Consider the following 23,157-nt stretch of genomic DNA (forward strand, 5'->3'; position numbering starts at 1 on the left):
CGGTTGGACTCGATGATCTTAGAGGTCTTCTCCAACCTTAATGATTCTATGAGTCTATGATTCTGTAATTCAAAGGAATGAGGTCTGATGGGGAGAAATGGAATCCACCTGAAAAAGTGGCAGAGGAGGCTTGTTAACCTCCTTGACTGCTAGACTGAGAGATCGGTGCTAAATCCAGCATGTAAGTGATGGTATAGGGCATAATGGTCAAGTGCACAAAGCAGGATGCTTTCATAATACCTTAGAGGAAGTGGGATGAGTGAGGGCCCCTATTAAGTGCGTATTTACAAACACCTACAGCCTTGACAACAAAGAGGAGGAACTGGAAGTTGTGTGTGCAGTTAGAGATGTGACAGGGTAGCTTGCATGACTATGGTGCTGTAATTGATGACTCCAGGCTCTTCAGGAAGAAAAGACAGGCAAGGGGGGATTTATGTTCACCGTGGAGGAGCAGCTTGAATGCATGGGGCTCTCTTAAGGAACCACCATCTTGAGAGTTTATCAAGCATCCACCTGTTTAGAATCAGATGCATGCTTAAGGAAGGGGACGTTGTGGTGTCTGCTATGAAGCCTTTTTTAAACAACAAGTTTCCCAATTGCAGGCCCTTGTTCTCACGGAGGTCTAATGTCTGCTGGGAGGGCAACATAATGGACTTTAGCAATGTGGAAGGCTTCTGAGGTGCATTAGGGAAAACATTTTTGATGCAGGTGCTAGACAGCCTGGCTAGGGAAGATGCTTTGCTGAATCTACAACTCAGAAAGAAGAAAGAAATGTTTGGAGAAGTAATAGTCAGCATCTGCTGTTGAGTGTTGCAGACATTGGCTGCAGTGACCATGAGATGATATGGATTAAGATCCTGATAGAAGTGAGGAAGATAAGCAGTGGACTGTAGATTTCAAGAGAACAGACTTGGGCTTGTTCAAGGAACTGGTACGCAGGATCCTGTGAGAGGCTGCCCTGAAGAGCAAAAGGGCTCAGGAGAGCTGCTGAATCTTCATGGATAACCTTCTCAAAGACCAAGAACAATCAATTTCAGCGTTCAAGAAAATAAGAAGTAGCAGAAGGCAGCTTCACTGGACAGGTAGCTCCTGACTGAGTTCAAATGGAAAAAAGGAAATGTGTGAGGTGGAAGTTAAAATGGACTACTAAGGAGGAATATAAAACATCATGTGAGTATGCAGGGGGTGGGATTGAGAAGATATAAGCTTGGTTAAAACTTCTACTGTCAGAGGGTCTGAAGAACAAGACTTCACAGATAACTCAGATGTAAAAAGGTAGATCCAGGAAATTGACCCACTACTTCACAGATTGGGCAATTTTAACAAAGGTGTGAAAAGACCAAGGAACTTAATGTTTGCTTTGCCTCATCATTTCTTCATTAAAACTAACAAGGTCTGCTCTTAGGCTTTTTGAATTTCTGTGCCTAGCAGTAAATTGAGGTGGTGCAGTGTTTGGGACGGAGCTACTACCCATGATAAAAAAAAGAACTAAAAAATGGATGAAAAAGTGGCAGAGCTGTCAGGCTTACAGATTAGTAGTTGTCCACAGTTCTAACTAGCAGCCAAAGATGAGTGATGTTCCTCAGGAGCTGATACTGGAGCCAGTATTTCTTTAACTTCTTCATCCTGGACAATAGGACAGAACGCATGTCCTGAAATTCAAGGATGATACCAAATTGTAGGAAGTGGCTAATAGAAAGAGCGTAGGACTACCATTCAAAGGAATCTCATCAAGCTGGAGGAATGGGCTGACAAGTACCTTAAGGATTTTTTCAGAGGTAATCATATCAAAGAAAATAAGAATGTCCCTTTTTATAGATTATGCCTTGGGAATCTAATCCAGGGAATGTTAATCTAACACAATGCTTTGTTGCACTGCCCTGCTCTATCACCTGAATTTCTCAAGCAATACTCTTTTTATTATGCTGCTTAAGCTTGATCAGATGGTTCTTAGATTCTGGATATTGCATGAGCAGATTATAGACATTGTGTACTATTTTCTTAATACAGGAGAAGATATATATGTTGCAAGTAAAAGTAATTTAGTAGAGAATTCATATTTTTCCTAAGGAATAAATTAGAACAGAATTTATTAATATTGGTAAGGAATAAATAAATATTTTTTCTTTAAAATGAATATCTCATGCGTTTTCATTGTTTAGATTCTTGACTTTTACAACAACTGTAGCTAAAATTTTTCCTCAGTCTGTCACTGATTCACAAATGTGCTGTCTTTATTGTAGGAAGGTATAGTTTTAGAGGAATTCTTCACTTAGATTCTGGTTATTGGTCTTTAGTGCCAAGTATTAAGACACTGTGGTACTAATCTGTAGTGTGTGTCTGAACTATTAGGACATTAGAATAGAGTTAAGTAATCCTTCTAAAGTGAAGGAAATAGACATGGTAAGGAGAGAAGAGGTTATTTTCATGGGTGTATTAAACATGTTTTTTTCTTATTGTAATAAATGAAAAATATAGTAGTTCTATCTACTGCCTTTAGCAGAACATGTTGCCAAATTTCAGATTATCCATCTTCCTATAGCTCATACAGACCAGTGCCTTCATTTAAAAGCAATATTTCCTGTGTTCATTCTGAATTCTTTAAAGATCTAAAAGCAAAATGCTTCTTATTTAAATGATTGTATACTTGATGTGATAGCTGAATTGAAAGTTTTTGTTGGTCATCTGTGGCTTGAGTTTTTTGTGATGAAAGACTTGTATGCAGGTAGTTGGTACTTAAACGTCAATACATATTGCTGTTCAATGGGAGTTTGGTTTGAAAATATGTATTAGTCCCTGATTAGTTAATAAAATGATAATGTGCTGGCCAAGACTATCAATAAAATACGGTGAAAAGAGAACATTTTATTAGGTCAGAATCTGCAACTTCTCTTATAAATGCATTAAACTGAAAAAGGGCAGTGAATTTGTTCATAAAGAGGACACTTAAAGACATGATAGTTGTACTAAAAGCAGCTTATTTAGTACTTTTAACTAGGTCATAGCATTGACCTTAAGCAATTAAATTTCTTACTCCAAGTACATAGTTTACTTCTGTAAGTAAAATAATTTTAGAAACTAAAATCCTTCAGTAGCAAGCACCACAATACATGCATCTGAAATGTAAGGACTGCTGGTGTCATCATTTTAAATCTGTAACTTTGACAATATACAAAAATACATACTTTAATTTGTTAGACTTGAATTGGAACATTCAGAATTGTGTTGGTTTGAGCTTAGGAGCTGATGGCACTCCATGACTTCCAGAATTGAATGCTATCTTTTGGATAAGTTTTTTGTTGTTGTTTTTTTCACTGTTGTAGGAAACTTCAGTATTTTACAGATTACCTAACGTGCATACATTGGAAACAGGGTAGTTCAGTAAGTCAGGACACCAGCACAAATTCAGGAAAGAAATAGTTACAGAAGAGTCAATGAGGACATGGTTTGAACGTTGAGGATTGCATAGGTGTAAATGAGGACAGATAGATGTATGGAGCTTTTATGCCTGTTGACATCTTTTATTCTAATGTCTTCATTGCTAATTTTTCTTAGTATGGTTGGTTGGCAGTTACAAAATAATGAAAAAACCCCAAATCCACAAACCTCCCATCTTTTGCTAGATGTGCCACCTACTGGTGCCAGTTTACTGTTAGCTCTTGGATTGGAACCACTTAGTTTACTTAATGGATGTGCCTGAGAGTGTAACTATTAGATATAGCAGATTGTATTTCAGGGTAGTTTAAAGTTTAATAAGAGAAAGCAGTGTATTTTTTATTAGAATCCTAATTTCACAATTTGAAAATATGTTGGTTTCTTGCTTCTGTCTTCTTTGTGGTCTAGATTTCTATCCTCTAATATATTTAGCTGTTGAATTTATTTTAACACCAGATAAAATCTGAATAGAAATGTTTGTTTTAATTTCTGACTTTACACTTAGCTGTTGTCCTACAGTGATATTAATTTTAACATCTTTGCTGATGATAGATGTGTTGCAGTAGGCTTTCTAACAATCCTTTCAGACTGTGCTTTTACTGTGTATGTATACTCATAATATGATATTTTATTTTTTACTTAATGTAAGGGTATTAACTACAAAGATATATTTTATTTTTTTACTTTTTTAAACTTCCTATAACAGATACCAAGTGCTGGCATTTGCGACAGATGCTGATGAAAGACAAGAAACAGAACAGCAAAAACTTAGTTCTGGAAAAAGACTTGCGGTAAAACCTGTTTATTTTACATAACCTGTATGGTACACTGCATACATGTTAAAAAAACCAAGGCTAAGTAGCGAATGGAAACATTGTCTGCTGACAAAGGACCTGATCCAATTGCCATTAAAGGCAATGTAAAGACTCCAGTAGATTTCTGTTAAGATTTCTTTGGGCCTCAGTTGTTTAAGGTTGGGCCTTAAAACTCACAGTTGTTTTAAGGAGACAAAAAAAAGAGAGAACTGTGTACTGGAAATAGCTATTTCTAAGGCAGTCTTTGTAATACAGAACCTAAACTGTAGTAAGATAGATAAATAGGTGCACCTGAAATATTGCTTATGTTTTTAATTTAAGTCTATTTGTGCCTTTGTATTTGACTTACAAAATTAACCTCATTCTACTTGGGGAATTCTTTGTACTTAGGGAAAACTCAGCAGTGAAAAATGTTTCCATAAATAATCAGTATCCCGGACTCTTTTTGTCAAAAACCTGTGGATGCAGTGGTCTTCAGGAGATCCCTGTGAATAAGTTGTTTAATATTTGAGCTGCCTCCTATTAAGAGGAAGAGAATTTCATTCTCTGTGGTCCTGCAGTAGAATTGCTTGTCTGCTAAATATACTGCGTAAAATGCTAGATTCAGCATATTTCAGGTATGACAGTAAAATATGCATCTTCCTTCCAGTGGCTAATCGTAGAATTTTTTGAAACTGTAAGTCAGTCAGAATCCTACATTTTGAATTAGGAGAAGACATAGTTTTTAAATAAGAAATTTGGAAGCTTCATCAGGTATGCTGCAAACAGTACATTTTTTTTTTTAATCTAAAATGAGCATACATGGAGACGAATGCAATAAGCCTGGCTTTTTTTTCCCTTTGACTTGTAAGATGGCACTTCCAGCTTCATACATCAGACATGCCAATATGTTTACTAACACATTCTGTGTTCTTTAAGCAAAATGATTGATGCTGTTCATATAGGAAGTGCTGACAGTTGAACTTCGATATTTTTTGACTTCAGAAATTCTGAATTTCTGTTTAACCAGCTTGGCAGCAGTCAAAAGCAATTTTTGCATGTGTGAATTAGTTGAAATTTCTCAGAGGAGCTGAAATAACAAACCAATGAAAGGTATCAATAAGCAGTAGTATTGTTTAAAGATGTAAGGATATAGGCAAGGCGGGATTTGTAAGTAGTTGCTTATTATATCAATGTATGTAGTTGGAGAAGTAGACAAGCAAACATAAACACAAACATTCTTCAGATTGAAGGGTGTACATTAGCGACTGCAAGCATGAGTATTGGCGTACACACCTAAAACTGTCTGTTTTTCCATTTACATGTATTGGTAGAATAAGTTACTACCTTTTGCTCTCTAACCTTGCCCTTAATATCTAAGGACATGTACAGAGGCAGATTTTAAATGATTCTAATACTCCGTTCTTGGATTTAATAGTCAAAGTCTAAAGCATTTTCATTTTGAATGGGATGTGTATTTTAAAATTTAAATATAATTAAGTGAACTGCATAGCCATCAATTCATGACTATTTCAAAAAGTGGATGATGTTTTTCCTGCTTGACTCACAATAAGGAAAGTCACCAACTGCCTTCAAAATAAGAGGATAACTAATATTTTCTCATTCAAAAAAAGACCTTGATTTTGCTTTTCTATCTATGTTAATGATATTTATGTAACTTGATGAGTTCTAAGCCTTCTCTATAAGTTTTGTCTTTAATATGCAGCTGTCAATTGATCTCTGGAGCATGTTTTTTCTTTTGAAGGTGGATTGGGTTTTAAACATCGGAGAGCAAGCACTGGATATATGCGTTGTCTCCTTTAATCAGGCAGTTTCTTCTGTTTTTGTGCTTGGTGAGAGAAACTTCTTTTGCCTTAAGGATAATGGGCAAATTCGATTCATGAAAAAGCTTGATTACAGTCCGAGTTGCTTCATTCCTTATTGTTCAGGTTTGTAAAAGGAAAGTTCAACTTAACTTTAGCTTGGTTACTTTTACAACTAAGAATTTTTTTTTTCCTCTTAATATATTTTTCTGAATAAGCTGTTGATTTGTAGAAAATCTGTGGAATTGGAGCTCTCTTTTTGGATGAAGCAGGTTTATTTTCAAATGTTACTTAGTGTGAAGTGTCATAATTTTTAGAATCTAAATAGATACTTTCTCATCACCAAATTGAGGTACTTCTCTAGTGTTTGAGAAGTGTGCCCAGGCTACCAAAGCAACAAACATGGAAGAATAGAGATTTTTGAAGAGTAAACTAGTGTTTGAGGACCTTCTGTCATTTACTGATAGTTAAAAAAAAGTCAAATAAAATTTGCTGTTACGAGATGAAACTAACTTTCCATACATTACATTGTATGGAAGCAACTTGGTTGGATGCCGCTATAGAACTACAGATTCTTAATACCTATTCTATATTAATGTTTCAAAAACTATCTGATAAATTTTTGACACCATGTCTTATTTTAGACTTAAAATATAATTTTAGACTTTATATGATCTTAACAATCTTCACTTTTTATACTTTCTGATTTATATTATACTATAAATAAAACCTATAAATGCATACACCTTTAATCAGTATTCACAGGTCAATGAATTAATGAAGAGTATAAGTAGCTGATATTTAACCAATGTGTATTTTGTCATATCTATCCTGGCATGGTAACGTGGCAATTATGAGTCTTGTTAGTCATGTTTTAAATTACCAAACATGGCTGGCTAGAACCTTGGGAAGTTGTGGGATGTGTTGTGTAGTATGCAGTTGAAATTGGTATCCATAATTAATCACATATATCCTTGGTTATTGTCAGTGTAAATTCCCTAACTTTTGACACTTTAATTATACTAAATTCATTTATAACAAGTAATAGCTTAAAAGGAAAAGAAAAAATAGTGTAATGAACTAAGCCTCAAAGAAAAGTACTGGCTTTTGAAAATCTTTCATCCTAAAACTGGTTTTATATCTTTAACAGTGAAAGAAGGAACAATAAACACTCTAGTTGGAAACCATAATAAAATATTGAATGTTTATCAAGATGTTACATTGAAATGGGCCACTCAACTTCCCCACGTTCCTGTATCAGTAAAAGTAGCGAATTTACAGTAAGTAACTTGTTAAAGTTTACTTTTTTCAGATTCATTTCCAATTGTGAAATTTGCTTGTAAATCCTAACAAACAGTTCTGAGGTATGTAACAAATAAGGTGACTTGTAAAAGGAAAATTCAAAGTGTTTTTTCTTTGTTTTGTAAAATACTCATTTCATTAGTGGGCATACTGTTAATTCTAGAAGAATGCTAGAATTGCTGTACTGTGCTTTAGACATTCTGTTTTTCTTGAGTGAAGGTAGAACCTGGGGTCTCATACTTCCAGTGGAGTAGTTTCTTCTTTTAAAAGAATGAAAAGTGATTACCAGATCCTACCATCTTGCAATCTGGTAAGATCCTTCCCTGAGACAGGAAAATAGCGAATCTCACTGAAAATCTGTTCTTCATTAAGCATTTAAGAGCATATGAATTCCAGAGATGATTTGTTGGAACAGATTATTCAACACCAATGTTAAATTGTGGAAATTAAGGAACTCTTTAAATTGCTCAGGATTGCACTCAACAGACCAAAACTTTTTGTAAAATACACATAAGACAGGTCAGGGAAAAGCTAGTTTGGCGGGGGATCAAGTGTAGAGAAATTATGACATATTGATAATTCTGCTGAGTCTGTCACTGAAATAAGCAAACTACAGAAAAGTTCAGCTAGTGTTTTTACAATCCAGCTTATGCCTGTACTGTGTGCCACCAGAGCTGTGGTAGGTGCTGGCTGCCCAGTGCCTGTGACCATACAGGATGCAGTAGGAGTGTCTTTGTCAGGTAGATTACTTCTGATCCCCAGCAGGCTTGTGGCTGCTATGCTAACATACCCTGGATTGTTGAATACTTGATCATAAGTTATGTGTTTTATCTCATAACAGATGAAAATACATCTGACTAACTAGCTTTACTGACTTATGCAGAGTAATCTGAGGGATGTTTGTGTTTTGTTTGGTACTAATGGTTACCTAATGATTTTTTAATAATTTATAATTTAAATTTTTTTTAGACTCTCTGGAGAGAGTTGTGCTGGCTTTCATCCAACAGGTCTTACAAGTAAAATATAACAAATAGTCTCAGTGGGCCGGTTAGTATAAACCAAAAGTTAATTGTGCAGGATATGACAGTACAGCATTTGAGGTTTGGAAAAAATATTTGTGTCAGAAAAAATTTGAAAAAGGCATTGATTTTTACAACAGCAGATTGTACTAATATTTGTATATACAATTATTTGTTTGGAAACTCATATTATTAAACCATCTGTTTCAATAATGCCTCTGAGAAGTTTATGCAGATTCTGCCTGTTCCATGTGAACTTTAACACTCAGTAGTTTGATATTAGTGAGAATTTTGAGAGCCTGCTAATTTGTCCAGATCATTTTGCTAGCTGGATTCAGAATTCCAGCAGACCTACTAATGGTAGGGTTTGGTTTGGGCTTTTGTTCTGTAGGGGGTGGAGAGGCAGCAATCTAGTTATACAAACCTCTTTATACAGGTACTGATAAATGAAGGAATGTCTGTGTGTCTAGACCCAATGGCCTGAAAGGCAGGGAGAAGTCTGAGGCATACATGTTTCAGAGCTATGCTTCTTCTGGCTTTCTATTTAAAAATATGCAGTATGCTTTTACTTCTTTCTGACACTAAAAATAAAGATAAGCTAAACAGCAGAAACTGTAGTAAAGCTTATAGAGGTAGTAATTTGGCTTAAACAAAAGAATATGGGTTTTTTTTTGGGGGGTTGGGTTTTTTTTGAATAATTTGAAAGGGAATTATTTGGCTCAGTGTGATAATGGTTTTCTAATACTCCACTCAAGAGAGGCCTCAGTCTTAGTTGGGGCCTCTGGGCACTAGCGTAACATAAATAATATTAAGTACTTTAATAAGCATAGAGTTGTTAATCCTACACTGCTGAGAGATTGAAGTGCCTTAAATAAGACATATGTCAATTAATTACTTTCACATCCTTTCCACTTTTATTGCAATAATACTTACAAAGTAAATGGAGTGTTCTGAAAGCAGTTGTCTCTACAGATCATGTATGTTCATGTGTATGTTCTTGTTGGCGTAATGTCTATTACTTCTAATGTGTGGCTCTGGCTTGCTGGATAAGAAGAGCATTATTAGAAGCTATTTTATGTAAATCCCCTTGGGACAGAGGTAGCGATTGCCTCATAAAGGCAGTCATATACTTTATCCTGTAATCTTGATAGTCTAAGATCAACTGTTCAAGTGCTTTGGAGAATTCCAGCTAAGTAACTTGTGTTTCTAGTGTGTGCCCCTCATTCTTCTTTATGAATTGATTTTTCCTCTTAAAATAATATGAAATGCAGTATTTCTCTATTGCAATACCAGTATGTAAATAACGATGAGAACATAGTACAACATTTGGGATTAAATTCCAGCATAAACTGCTTGATTTCCATCACATTTTCAGAAACATGCAAGGAAAAATAGAATCAAAGATAAGTGGTTACTTAGAACATTTTTGGTGAGGTGTCTCTGCACTCTAAAAGTGATGTATTTTTAAGCTATTGAACTACACTTTTTTGCCTTCCGTTAAAACCTGAGTGTTCTCTGTCAGGAAATTGAAAATTTCCTATAAAAGCTTGTGATCGGAAACTTGAACTACAGGCAAAAATTTGAGAGTTTATCTTATTCTGGGTTTTACCTGATGATCTCTATAACTGTGATCACTGAACTGGAAGTTCAGTTCTAATTGTTATAGAAGTTTGTCCCTTATTTTGTTAGAAGTTTATATACTGGTTCAGTTAATGTATAGTTACTAACTGTTTATGACATTGTTCTAGTGTCGAGGGGACTCCTACATGCTTAACACTGCCTGGATTGCTTCAGAGGTATAACCACTTACATTGACAATTTGGATTAATTTAAACTGCTTAGGACTTTGTTTCAGCACAAATTCATCTTCCCATTGATAAGCCTGCTTGGATAGTTACATTTTTGCATGCCCTGTGTTGCCATCCTTAAAATTATGGCTGTGCAAAAGCATTCTCACGGCATCTGAAGCTCTTGAAGCAAATGGTTTAGGTGTTCTGCCCGAGTTGATTAAAAAACCCCAAGCAACCTCAAAAAACCAACAAAAACACCCCTTCTAGAGTGGTTTGAAGAGAAACTGTCCATATGCTGCAGTTAGAATAGCTGAAATCTCAGAAGTTACAGAAAGGATTTACAAGAATTCCTACTCCCCTCAAATTTTCAGTGTTGAAATGGTAATTGTGAGCAGCAGTGTTTGTTTGGTATCCACCATAATTATATAAATATCTTCTTAGCATTGACTTCAAAATCCCTTCCCTTTTTTCTTGCCCTTTACTTTCCATTTTTCTGTTGCACCAGAGACCTATTTTCTAAGATCTTCCTTGTACCTCCACATCTCCTTTGCAAAGGAAATTATGTGAGCAGTATGTCTTATGTTCGTAGATTACCAATTCCATGAATTTGTCACTTTTCGATGCTTCTTGAGATGTGTTAGATTTTTTTTTTTCCTCTCTCTCTCTCCCTCCCTTATAATTCAGGTGATTGTGTGGGGAGCAAGCCCATAGGAATGTGGTTCCTATATAGGGTTCCTGTTAGCTAAAGCGCCTCATATGAAATTATTTTTTTTCCTGTTGGCAGGGATTTGAGCCTGTAAAGGCAAGTGACTTAATACTCGCCCACCAAAAAGGTGGGTTATGTTTGTCTGAAGCATCTGAAATAACTTGTTCAGAAAGTAGCAGAAAGTAACTTTTTAAGGGCCTATATCACAAGTCGTAGTTGTTTTTCTGTGCTTGAATTATCCTGTCTCCATATGTTTGGCCATAAAAGGTCCTTGGAGTAGATTAAAATACTTCAAGACAACTACTTTTCTATTTATTTGATGCTAACTCACTTGGCAAAGCTGTTCCTAAGAGTACCATGTTTTAATGGCTGATTGATTGCACTAAGTATTACTCTGACCTGGCTGGCCTGAAACGAGAACATTATGTTAAGGTGCATTCAGTCTGAAGCAAAATAGCTCGTGTTGCTAGCCTCAGGGATGTTTCCATCACAAACATCTGAAATGCCAGTGCAGGTTGAGTTAAAACTGCATAGATAGAGCATTATAGCCGGGATGTAGTCTCAGGAAAGGGATTTCTGTTTTTATTACTTTCAAGTTACAAGCCTGTTTTTGCAATAGGAAAGCACGAAGCCTTTAAATCAGGGACTTTGTTTCTTCTGAACATTTTTAAAGTTCACTAGTCTTAATTTTACTACTTGGTTTTGTTTGTGCGCAGCCTTCAAGTTATATCTGATAAGCCTGTGAATGCTAAAAGGTAGCCTGTCTTTTTTCTTTTAAACTGAAATAGACTGCAAACTTCCTCAAATACCTCTTTTTTTCAAGTCAGTATGTCATGTTGCCCCTAGTTTTGGTTCTTTGTGCTTTTGGCTACCCATCAGAAATGAAGTCTGGTAGTATCTATACGGCAAAAAAATGTTGATGTCATTTATCCGCAGGCACGGTTCTAACAGTAAACCAGCCTTCTCAGGGTTTAGGGGATGTATTGTGGGAAAGATAATTCTTCCCTCTCTATTTAATCTACTGGGGACTCTTACTACTTTAGGCACCAGTTTATCAGTGAACTTCATGTTTAAATGAAGGATATTTTCAGCTTCAGCCACATTGGGTGTTTCTAATCAAATTCCAAAAGAAAAAAACTTTAGAGCCACCTGTAGTGCTTGTCTATAGGTAACTGGATGCTTTGCATATGTGGTGCCTCTTGCTTTTAGGAGCTACATCTAGGAATTAGAATATGGAAACCAACTTTATTTTGTGAGCATTTATATGTACTACTGTATCTGTGAGCAGAAGGACTGTTCTTCGTGGAAGAAAGATTCTTGAAGCAAATAACCCACAAAATTACATGTATGCCTTGTAAAATGTGAAGTTCCTTTTATTACAAGGCGTTGACAGGTATGGAGAAGTTGGTGAAAGTTACTAGAATATTTGTTTTCACTTTCATTTATTTGACAGATAAATATCATTTTACTTGGTAGTGGAACAGCATGTTTTCTGAAGAGGAAATATAAAGCAGTCTGGAAAGGTGTTTTGTCCAGAAGTAATTTATCACCTTTAAAGAATAAGAATTTCTGAGTTTCTTAAAATATTAAATTTCCAGAACCCAACTTTTTAGCTTGAGTTAAGCTAGTAAATAGATTTTCATTATTTGAGATGGGGAAAAAATAATTTTCTTTTTTAAACAAAAGTAACTGTTGAAAAGCCAGGAAATAGAGGTAGACTTTCTATGTTCAAAGGGGCAAGCAGGGCTACTTAGTAAGCTTTATCCACACTTCAACTCTTTATGAACTTCAAGTCTGCCTAGGTCTATACTGAGGAATGATCCCATAAAAATATCACAGGGTTCCATATCAGGGTTCACCACTGATTCTGCTTTGCTCAGTTTGCAATCAAAAAATGATTTTTTTCTGCTAATTGCTAGCACTACAACTGACTATGGTATTTGGAATTTACTTTGGTAATTTTTTGTTATTGCTTCTCCAAGTATGATCACTGCAGGCTTGACTTACAGGGGTTATGCCTTGAACTCCTGACATCGGTGTTGTGAACCACCAGCCCATTAAGACTGTATCACGTAGTAATGTATTTATCAGCCATCTATTAAAGCCAGCTACCCCTAGGCGATTGGTGTTCATGTTTTGACTTATGCTGTTTTGTATTTGATTATGAATTCTACTGAATTAGAGACTTAAAGTAATAAATTCAAAGTTCCATTGTATAGGCTGAGATGCAGGAAATACTGCAGCTTACTGAATCACTTCAAAGTTATTGACTTAAGATGCTATAGTAGTGTCCAATTTTCTTATTACTTGTAAGACAAAATGAAGTAATTCAGTAGGTCTAAAATTTCTAATGTTGTTCTTGTATGAGTCCTTCTTCCCCTTGCAGAAATAATAAAGCGGCAGAGACTATTTGACTAATGAAGGTACTGAAAATTAATTTTCTATGTAATCATGTTAATTAGTGTTTGAATATTTGTATTTTCCCATGTGGTGCTGATAGCCATGGCTACTGCACTTTCCTGTCTCTTGGAAAATCCCCACTTGTGTTACGGTTACACAGATGCATTACAAGAGAGTATTTTACAATATTTTTAAATACTTACAAGTTAGTTTTGGAGACAGTGACTTCTGATTTACTGAAGCACTAGTCTCTTGCTATGTGCTGAATTATTATTTTACTCCTAGCTGCTTCTTTCCTTTTTTCTTACTTCTTTTCTAATAAAAGCATGTGTAACATGCATAACATGAGTAGTGTAAAAAGATGTGTACAGTGTTGTTTAGTTATCTAGTAATTTCCAGCCTGTTTTGCTTGAAGGTACTGATTTCTTGCTACCTGTCTTTGACTTTTCTGTTTTGCCATATGCTACTACAGGCATGTGGCATTCATTCTTTCTAACCAGAGATGACCACTTAAGGATACTTACAGATCAAAGTGGGAAGGTTTTTTGGCTTGATAGTCTGATGTGCCGCCTTTGAACTGTCAGTGTTACTGTTGGCCTTGGCTATTTGAGGACCATATGAGCAACAGTGAATGCCTGCAAAAAAATCCCTGATGCTTTAACCCTAGGTTCAAAAGAATATGTGAGGAAGGGTTGGGTGGTTTTTATGGCTTAAGTAGCTTACTGCGTGTTCCAGTACTCTGTTCCTGTCCAGTCTCTCCCATTAGTCTGCAGCTTGACTGCAAGGCTGAGAAGTATTGCTCTGGTGACTCTGACCAATAGAGATTGTCCATACACCACCTCCAGTGCACTTTAAACATAAGCCAAGTCATACGTGCTGCTGCATTTCAGGGTTGATAATCAGTTTGCGTTTTGAAGGGGAACACAATACTGAGAGAGACATTTATTGTATTTATTGTATTTAAAAATGATCCCATCTTTACCCCAACATCAAACAATTAAGAATTTTACAGTTATTGGAGCATACATCCATGGAGAGAATCACTTTTTTGCTTTCTAGAAAAATGCTTAATACAATACTCCTTTTGGATTTTTTGATTTGTTAGTATTTCGTAATATTAGAATGACTAGTAAGAAATGTGTGGTTTGTATACTTATTTGTATAATGAGGTATGAAGTCCCTGAAGACTGTTGTTCACTGGCTTCATAGAACCAAGACTTGTCTTCTGTGTATGAGTGATAGCTTAAGCCTGACATAGTTAACATGCTTGTAACTTCATGGCACTTTATCTGAATAAGTTTATACATAAAGTCCTTGATTCAGCAACCTGTCTCCATAAAGAAGAGAACATAAGCTAGTGTTTAAATTCTTTGTTTTGACACAGGTTTAATTCCCAGATTTGAATTCATATGTAGCCCAACAGACTCATCAGTTTAATTTAAATGAGGTACGTGAATCAGAATATTGAAGTTCAGAATTCTGGTGTATAGCCATTGGTTGAAAATGTGCTTTATGAAGTTTTAGCTTCCAATATTTTTTAAAGAAAATTAAAATTTGCGATCAGATTGCAACTGAGAAAATATCGGTCTGGTCTAAATATGAACTTGAAATTAAAACTTGTTCTCTGGCACAGAATCATAGTACATTGGGTGGTTAGATGAATGTACTTTTTGTAGCTGGGCTCTCCAAACAGTAGAAAGGCAACAGGAACTGAATTTAACTGGAAAAAATACGAAGAAATATTGTAGTTGAATTAAGTATATAAGGCATAAAAGTTCAATCGCATATAGGGTAATAGTGGGTGGGGTCAAAATAAAACCCCTCTCATTTAATTTTTTAGCTATCCAGATGCTTGAAAATACTTTGTTCTTCATTCCAGCCCATCTGTTATTCCTTATTATAACTGACATCACCACAGCTACCACAACTGTTAAAGAATCACCGTATAAAAATGGCAAAACTTACATATAAACTCAGCAAAACTTAGCACTTATTACACAGTTTTATGGAAAGACAACTGCAGGAATCAAACTTTATAGTTTGTTGAAAGATTTTTTCCTTTTTCTGTATAGTAGTACTGGAATAGAAGCAATGCCAGTTACGACGCACAGTATGAACTGTTCAGTTATATACATGTATATATATAAATTTTTATTTGAGTGTTCTGTAAGAATGTTGCCTGATCTGGGAACTTAAATGCAGAGAATTCTAGAATCTTTCTACTTAAACATAATTGCGTTTTAAAGGAATGTTTTCAAGAAGAAAAAATACCATTGCATTTGTTTCATCACTAAATTGCCACTGGATTGTCAAGAGATGGCAGTACAAAATATTACCCTATTTAAAGGTCTTTTGAAGAGACAATTTTAATGCGTGTAGCTTAGCCACAAAATATGAGTGTGATTGTATTTCTTTTTCCTTAGTAGGATTCTGATCGCGCAGAGGACATAGGTGTGCCAAATACTATGTCCAGCATATAGTGTGATTCATGACTGGGCTTTCTAGCAAGTTAGTTTCAAATGGTATTTACTGTATGATATTAAGCACATGCCCATATTGTCAATTCTCCTAATTTTATTGCGTGTCACTTACTTGCTTTTTCAAAAAACCTACTTTTTATGGTCATATGGTTTCGTAAGGGTTTCAACTTTCTTTAGAATAACACTTAAAATATTCCTACCCTCATGATTCTAGAGAAAGCCTTAAAAATGGAAATTCTAACTGCTCAAGAACAAGAAGGCAAGTAACTCCCCCTCTAGTATTTAAAATAAAATACTTGCTTTTAAACAGATAGCATGGGTTTTTTTGGCTAACCTGTAATTTCTCTGTGCCTGTTCAAGTTGTGACAGAGTAGAATATAACTGTATCAGGTTCTGAACTCAGTCTTGGAGTTGGGTATTGAGCTGTAGGCTGGAGTTTATGGATGTATTGTGATACCTGCTCTGCCCGTGGAACTGCTGGACATCCTGTTTGAAAAACAGTTATTATGAACGGTCTAAGGCTTGATTTAGAAGGTCTTGATTATTATGCTATTAACATGAAAGATATTTTTTTGTATGAGGACCAGCAGGTGGGACATTTATGTTAAGCTATGGTGATGAGAGCCTGCCAGCGATGCGAAGTGCCAGAGATGCTTTTAACGAGCAACTTTGCTCTTTACAAGACAGGATGAAGAGACAATGATAAGTATTGTTAAAAGTAATACTGTACGCACTTTTTCCTGCCTGAAATGCTGGTGAATTTTGAAGCTTGCAGGAACATCACTGTCAAACTGTGAGGAGAAAGAGATGGAAATTAATTTGAGTTGAATGTTTTTAAAGTTAGGTAATTATTCAATCCTTTCAGAATAAATCTCTGGTAAAAGATTTATTTTATGGTTATTCTTGTTAGCCTCTTTGTAGACTGTGTGTAGTCTGATTTTCCTCACGTACTGTCTAATGTTAGCTTGTATGAAGCCAACAGTTAAGGATAAGCTTTATCTAAAACAATAAACTTACAGACTAGATTTTATCAGTATAGCACCCTGCATCTATTTATTTGTTGGAAGCAAAGATGCTGGGGCCTCTCCAGCTTTCCTGGAGTGAAATGGATGCTAACCACTATCTTGAAGTGGGAGAAGAGAAGGTGTAGATGAAGGGTAAATTTTTGAGGCCCCCCAGATCCTATATCCACGATGCCGTAGCTGCTACCTTTTGGTATAGCCTTTGAGCCTTCGGAAGCTGCTGTATGCCTGTCTGCCAGTGAGGGAGTCTGGCCTTGAAACAGATTTTAGACTTCAGGTGAAGGAGGAGCAAATGAAGAAATACGTACTTCTTGATGTAGCTCTAAGAGGGAATGAAGCATGGAGATGTTTTAGGTGTGTCACAGTTGGTCTTAATTTCTTTCTTACTGCTAACACTGGTACTGTCATAAATGAAATCACAGTGTAATTTCTCCTTTCTTATTATTTGGAGCTCTGACTTAGAGGCTGCACTCTTATTTAAAGTAATCAGGTTTTCTTATCAGTCCTTGGATTCATTTTCAATTCAGATAATGCCACTAAGTGTCTTAGATATGGAACTGTGATAATAAGAAATGCAATGTGGAAGTTATGAACTTTTCCTTGAATATATTATACGTCAGAGCTCTTTACATTTTTTTGCCTAAAGCAAGATCATATATTTCTGGAGGCCTGGGTCATCACCCTGAATATTCTGTTTTTATTCTACTTTGTGACAAATACTAATTTTAACTTAAATCTGCATTTTGTGTAGCTAGCTAATTTTTAATAAAACCTTCACTGCTTTTGAAATAGTTTTAATTTTATATTTAAAAACCAAGAAATTAAGTTGGTTAATCCTTCAGGTAAAAATTAATTTTATGTGTAATTTGTAGCATGAGCTTAGATTGCGTGTCTAGCCTGCCTATACTAGTATGTGTGTTCCCTGCCTGAAGGAACCAGAAGATGATGTCGTGCATGGAAGTCTGTCCCTCTGCATGCATTGCTAAATCTTAACCTGTTAAGATTCCCTTACATGTAAACTTTCAAGCTATTATACTAACCCTGTTAAAAAAAAACCTGCTTCATTTAATGTGATATGGTAGCTTTTAGGGCTCTCCTGTGTGAAAGCTGTGCTGCTTGGCTTACCCTCACAAGCCTTTTTTTGCTGCCCTGCAGGTGGCAGTAGTGGCCTGGCAGAAAAGACCCCTGACCCAAGCTTTTCTGAGTAGTGTTTGTTTTTAACTTGGCAGTAAAAGGAAAAACAATTAATTTCCATTGCTTTTTTTCATTTTGTTTTTTGGTGGAAGATGCTCCTTTTTATTTGGTCGCTGGATGGCGTTTGGCCTTTTAGGCAAAGAGTATCTTTCAAAGAGAAAACTACACAAGCTAAAGACTTGTCTGAATTTGTTGTGCTGTAAGGCACTACTTTGCTGTTTTGCTGTGTGGTGTCACCATGTAAAGGTGCTAGTGAAAATGTCTTCACTCCCAAGTAGAGAGTGAAAGTACTATATAAGACCTGGAAGCTGGAGAATCCTTCAGGCATTCAAAATGGTAACACTCTGGCCAATTTCAGGTTTTACTCAGTTCTGATTCTCAGTGGATTTCAGTGCTTATAAGAGGGGATAGGTGTTGACCTGTTCGAGTCATAACTTCTCTTTTCTTAACTGCTTTTCCACTGGTTATCAAGATGAAGTAATGTTTCATTTCCTTCTTCCTCTTACATGTATTTCATAATTTTTTTAGCTAGATTTGTGTCTGGTATTCTGTTAAGATCAGGAATCTTGAACTATCACACAAATGGGAAAGATGAAGAATGCTATTCTGTAAAGCAGCAATACAAATTATTTACCAGTTAATGATATTCAATATAATTACATATTGTTAAACAATTATAATTGAACACTATATTTACATTATATGTTTGCATGCCTTCTGCAGAGTGTGCAAAGTGTGTTAAATACATAATATAAATATCCTTAAAAGAATTTTAGTTTATGAGAGCAAACAGATTATCTGTTTTCATGTGTAATAGCAGAATGGGGAAGTCTTACACATGCAAGTATTACTTTTGATGTAAAGTTGAACAAAGGTTTTTTTAATGAGGAAGGGGTTTCAAAAGGAGCCTGAGGGTGCTCCACAGATACCCAAAACCAGTTAAAAATCGGTGGTAGCTGGCACTGAGTCACACCAGGTATACTTTAAAGATTCAGCTGAAGGTCTGATTTTGGAGTGTGTGTTTAATAAGAGTAAGATGGGCTTTTGACTTTTAATCCCATTAGTTCATGTTAGAAAATTCTTATAGTTTATTACTCCTAGTCTGATCTTCCTTCATCATTTTATCAAATACTTCACACAGTTACAGCTAAAATGACATTGAAATGGTAGTGAAAATTAGAATAATTTGGATTTTCAAAAGCATTAAACTAAAAAGTGCTATTGTAGTTATGCTCTTGCATATAATTACTTTAGAGGATGATAAAATGAGGAGAGAATTGGACTCAAAATGCTTGAGCACAATTCAGGAATTAGTTTCCTAATTTAGTAGTTTATAAATAATACATTATCAATAAGGGACTGAAAGTAATATTGCAGAACATCTCGTTTTCTAAAACGATTGGTATGTGTAATATCAATTAAGACTACTTCTGAAATTGAGGTAGAAGTTTTATGTGCTATTATAAATATAAATAATTAAAGCTGTAAATGGTGTCAATAACCAGACCTTGTCCTAAGAGTTGTCCAAGGCTTAGCTTGTGTCATTCAAGTAGAACTCAGAATTACAGATTCAACTTGTACGTCAATTGTTTGAGTGATCAGTTTGGTATTATATAACTGGAAACATGCAAAGCATTTTAATTTCTTCAAGAATTACGTTGTGAGCAATTTGTTTAGTAAGAGAAGACCTACAAAAAGCATATGCCGTTATTATTATCCAGAATCCAATAAAAGATAGTTTTTCAAATTATTACCATATGTGTGTAGGAGTTGCTTTGTACTGTAAAGTTATTTTAGATACCAGAATAATTTGTTTCATACTTTGAGTTCCTTACTGTTAAAGTGTCCCCTTAGATTTGCTATTACTTTGACTATTGTGTGATATATAATAAAAAAAATAGTTTACAATAGAAGAACTTTAACAAGTAATTGAAATTCCAGATCGTGTGCAAAATGTGCCAAATGAAGTAATTGTATTTGCAGGGATATTCTGAGTGCAGTAGCTGTGGGGAAACTACTATAAAAATGCTCCCCCTCCCCTTGCCGTCTTTAACCACTGTTATAAAAGCTTGAGAAAATAAAGCAATCTTGACTGGCTGACAAACATTCCAACAGAGAAATTAATGTATTATATAAATCATACGTTGTAACTGGTTACCCATATTTTTCTTATTGTTTCTATTAATGTACAAATTAATAGACAGATTTAACAAGGAAAGATTACTGAAAAGGCTTTTTTATACTTGTATATGTTTCGTGTTGAACAATCTTCTTAGGATCCAGCAGAACCGTAACTGAAGCAAAGTGTCGTGTGTAATGCTGCTTTCTTAAACCAATGCTTTCGTCTCTGAGCTAGTGCAGACTTAAAGGATGTCATGACTAACAGGAAAGTTGGTTGAAATGAATTTATTTTAAGATGGAGTTTTTGAATGTGCATTCTGTAATGCTGACATAAACTCAGAAGTTAAGAAAAGTGTAATTTATATAGAAAAATCACCTCATTGATTTGAGTTGATTTTGTTTGATAGACTGATTACGGGTGGGTGACTGCCATCTTAAAGGTACATAGGAAGGACTGTATTTACAAACCACTTTTGAATGTATTATACTTCAGTAGTGTATATCATCAAAGATTTATTGCTAACAGTGTAGCTATATTTCTTCATGCCCTTTTGATTTACATTCAGATGTCCTCATGGATCTTTGTTCTTAGCTTAACAGATTCATAGCCTCAGGAAAGAAATCTCAAGATGGTCCAAAGCCATTGCTGGAGAATTTTAGAAATGGTCTTATTTTCAGGTGTCACTTTTCTTTCTCTGGTTGTGGAACAAGCTCATGATGAAGTTTCTCTTGTTGTCCCTTTTTTTTTTTTAGCACCTTCATTATTTGCTGTAACTAAATAGCAAAGTGTGGGGCAGTGTATTTGGTAGCATGGTAGCATCTGCTTCAATAATATAACTTTTTTAAAGACTTTGCTGCGCCCGTGGCCAGCATGGCAAAGTTCTTTGCTTAATGCCTGCCAAGTGTTTGCAAAGTCCTATACATTAGGTGTTATTTGCATACCTTACCAAGACTGTGTTATGGTCCAAGTATTCACAATAGTCTGTCTCCTTGCGTTGTTTGTATACAGATCTCAGGGTTAGCCCAATGTATTCATTCCATGTGTTAGCCAGAATTCTGTAAATGGTAGCATAGATGTGTGTTGTACAGAGCTTTTTGGACATAAGAAAACTAGGATGAGCAGTTCTGCGTGTAATTCCAACAACAGACCCAGTCCTGAGCAAGGAAACCAACTATAGTCAGCAACAAATACTCAAGCAGCCAGAGAAACCAGGACTCAGGCTTAGTTCCGCTTCCTCTCACTTTGGATTGATAGTTTACAATTTGTCAGAAATAACGGATACAAACGCCAAGTTTACAGGTCACAGATAGGCCATCACATTCACAGCATGGCTGCTAACACAGGTACTGGATATGTAAGTTGAAAATCAGTACTAAGTCTTCTGCTTTCTTTTCTTAAAGTATTTGTTGGGGAGACTTGGCATCTTCAGCCTTATGGTGCTCACAAAGACAGCTTCCTGTTAGTTTGCTTAGTTTTTGTCGTGAATGTTAATATACGTTAAAAAATTGCGGTGGTAGCTGCAAGCTTTTCTGTGGCAATAGGAACAGTATTCATGAAATAGAAGACTGGTTATGTTTAACCTGAGCTTATATAATAGATAAGTGGAACAGTGTGTTTTGAGTCCTATTATGTGTGTTCTGTTCCAGAAAGCATTTCAGATTTGCATGTTCCACCTGCAGCGAGGGACCAACTGGTGATACCTGTTGTCCAAAAAAAAAAAAAAAAACCCAACCAGTTTCCATCCATTCATAGTCCAACCAGGAGATTTATTTCATTCACTGAGTAAAAATTACTTTCTGCAGAAATAGGAAGCTCAAACTTACCTGCAGCAACTACTTACTTGTATAGTGCCCGGTGGGGTCTTCATTTCTGTCTGCAGTTATAATGTAACTGTATGGAGTTCAGATGATCTCAGTTACAGCATAGTTTTTCCAGAATATTTGATTGTAGTTGTGAAACCAACGCTGGGATTGTGGCTTTAGCGTCTGTAAAAAGACATTTTGGACTGTCCAATTGGACCATCAGTTATCAAAATTAATCTGTGACACCTGTTTGCCTTCATAATTACTTATTACCCTGGAAAATTTTGGAATGAGGTTTCCTGTCTGTGCGTACTGGAGCCATGCTACAAGACAACATAGGAAACCAGAGATAATTCTATTTTTTTACATAGCTACCTGGTTTTTAATGAGGATTGTACTAGAGGAGACGTTTGAAAGGTATCAGCATATGTAAGTTGAAAGAATTTTTGTTAATTCTTTATGAATTTTAGCTTGAACACTTATATAAATGAAATGTTTGATATGGGTTTAATTAGTGGGATAGTGCATTAGGCTTTCTTTTAAAAATTAAGTTTTATATGTAAGAATTAAAATTGATCTATCTTTGCTTTATATGACAGTTGTACTTGATGCAAAGGCAGTGTCTGCTATAAGATATTCTAAGTATGGAATAAGAGCAAATTATTGTGGATGTGTCACCTCATGATTATGAAAATAAATACAAGCTTTTACCTTAATTAAGAGTAAGCATTTTAAAAAATAAAATGAAAGTTATCTTTCTCCTAACTTTTGCTGTTAACGTCTATGCTAGTCTTTCTTTACTGTTCAGTTCCTCTTCTGTTTAGGAATAACCTTCAAGTTAAGCAGAATGTTGGCAGTACTCGCTGTTGTCTTATAATTTGTTAAATACTTTCCTAAATCTTGCATTTGCATGGTACATGATCAGATAAGCAAAATGAGTGAGATTTTTGTAAGAGTAAGTTCAATGAAGCACTGTTGCCTCGGGAGAGAAGAGACGATAGTGTAGCTAATAAAACACTCATTTGTATTGATCCAGAGCAGTGTAAGGGGAATCTTCTGGATCCATGTGGCTTCCTTTCGGAAAGATACTGCAGAGAAGAGCCAGCCAGGGTTTGAAGCCAGCAGAGTAGCTGCAGTAGCAGCCAAAGAATGGGTTAGGGCTGCTACTGATGCCATCAAAGTCCTACTGCTGTCTTCAGTGTGAACATGTTCCATCCTTTCGTGATTTCTTCTAATGCATCCCTTCCCTTACTTAGTGTTCCATTTAG

At 35.6% G+C, this 23,157-nt stretch overlaps 1 protein-coding gene across 1 annotated transcript in view; it reads left to right on the forward strand.

Moving 5' to 3' along the window:
* The window catches only part of BBS9 (Bardet-Biedl syndrome 9), a 204,769-nt gene that overhangs the window by 39,176 nt on the left and 142,436 nt on the right, over window positions 1-23,157 (forward strand). Inside the window, exons 7-9 of the mRNA XM_009332416.1 lie at window positions 4,142-4,226; window positions 5,995-6,178; window positions 7,203-7,332. Coding sequence (XP_009330691.1) covers window positions 4,142-4,226; window positions 5,995-6,178; window positions 7,203-7,332 — 399 coding nt within the window. The remainder of the gene's footprint in view (window positions 1-4,141; window positions 4,227-5,994; window positions 6,179-7,202; window positions 7,333-23,157) is intronic.

This window comes from Pygoscelis adeliae, unplaced genomic scaffold (genome assembly GCF_000699105.1).
Source record: "Pygoscelis adeliae isolate BGI_AS28 unplaced genomic scaffold, ASM69910v1 Scaffold58, whole genome shotgun sequence".
In the NCBI taxonomy this organism is placed as follows: domain Eukaryota; kingdom Metazoa; phylum Chordata; class Aves; order Sphenisciformes; family Spheniscidae; genus Pygoscelis; species Pygoscelis adeliae.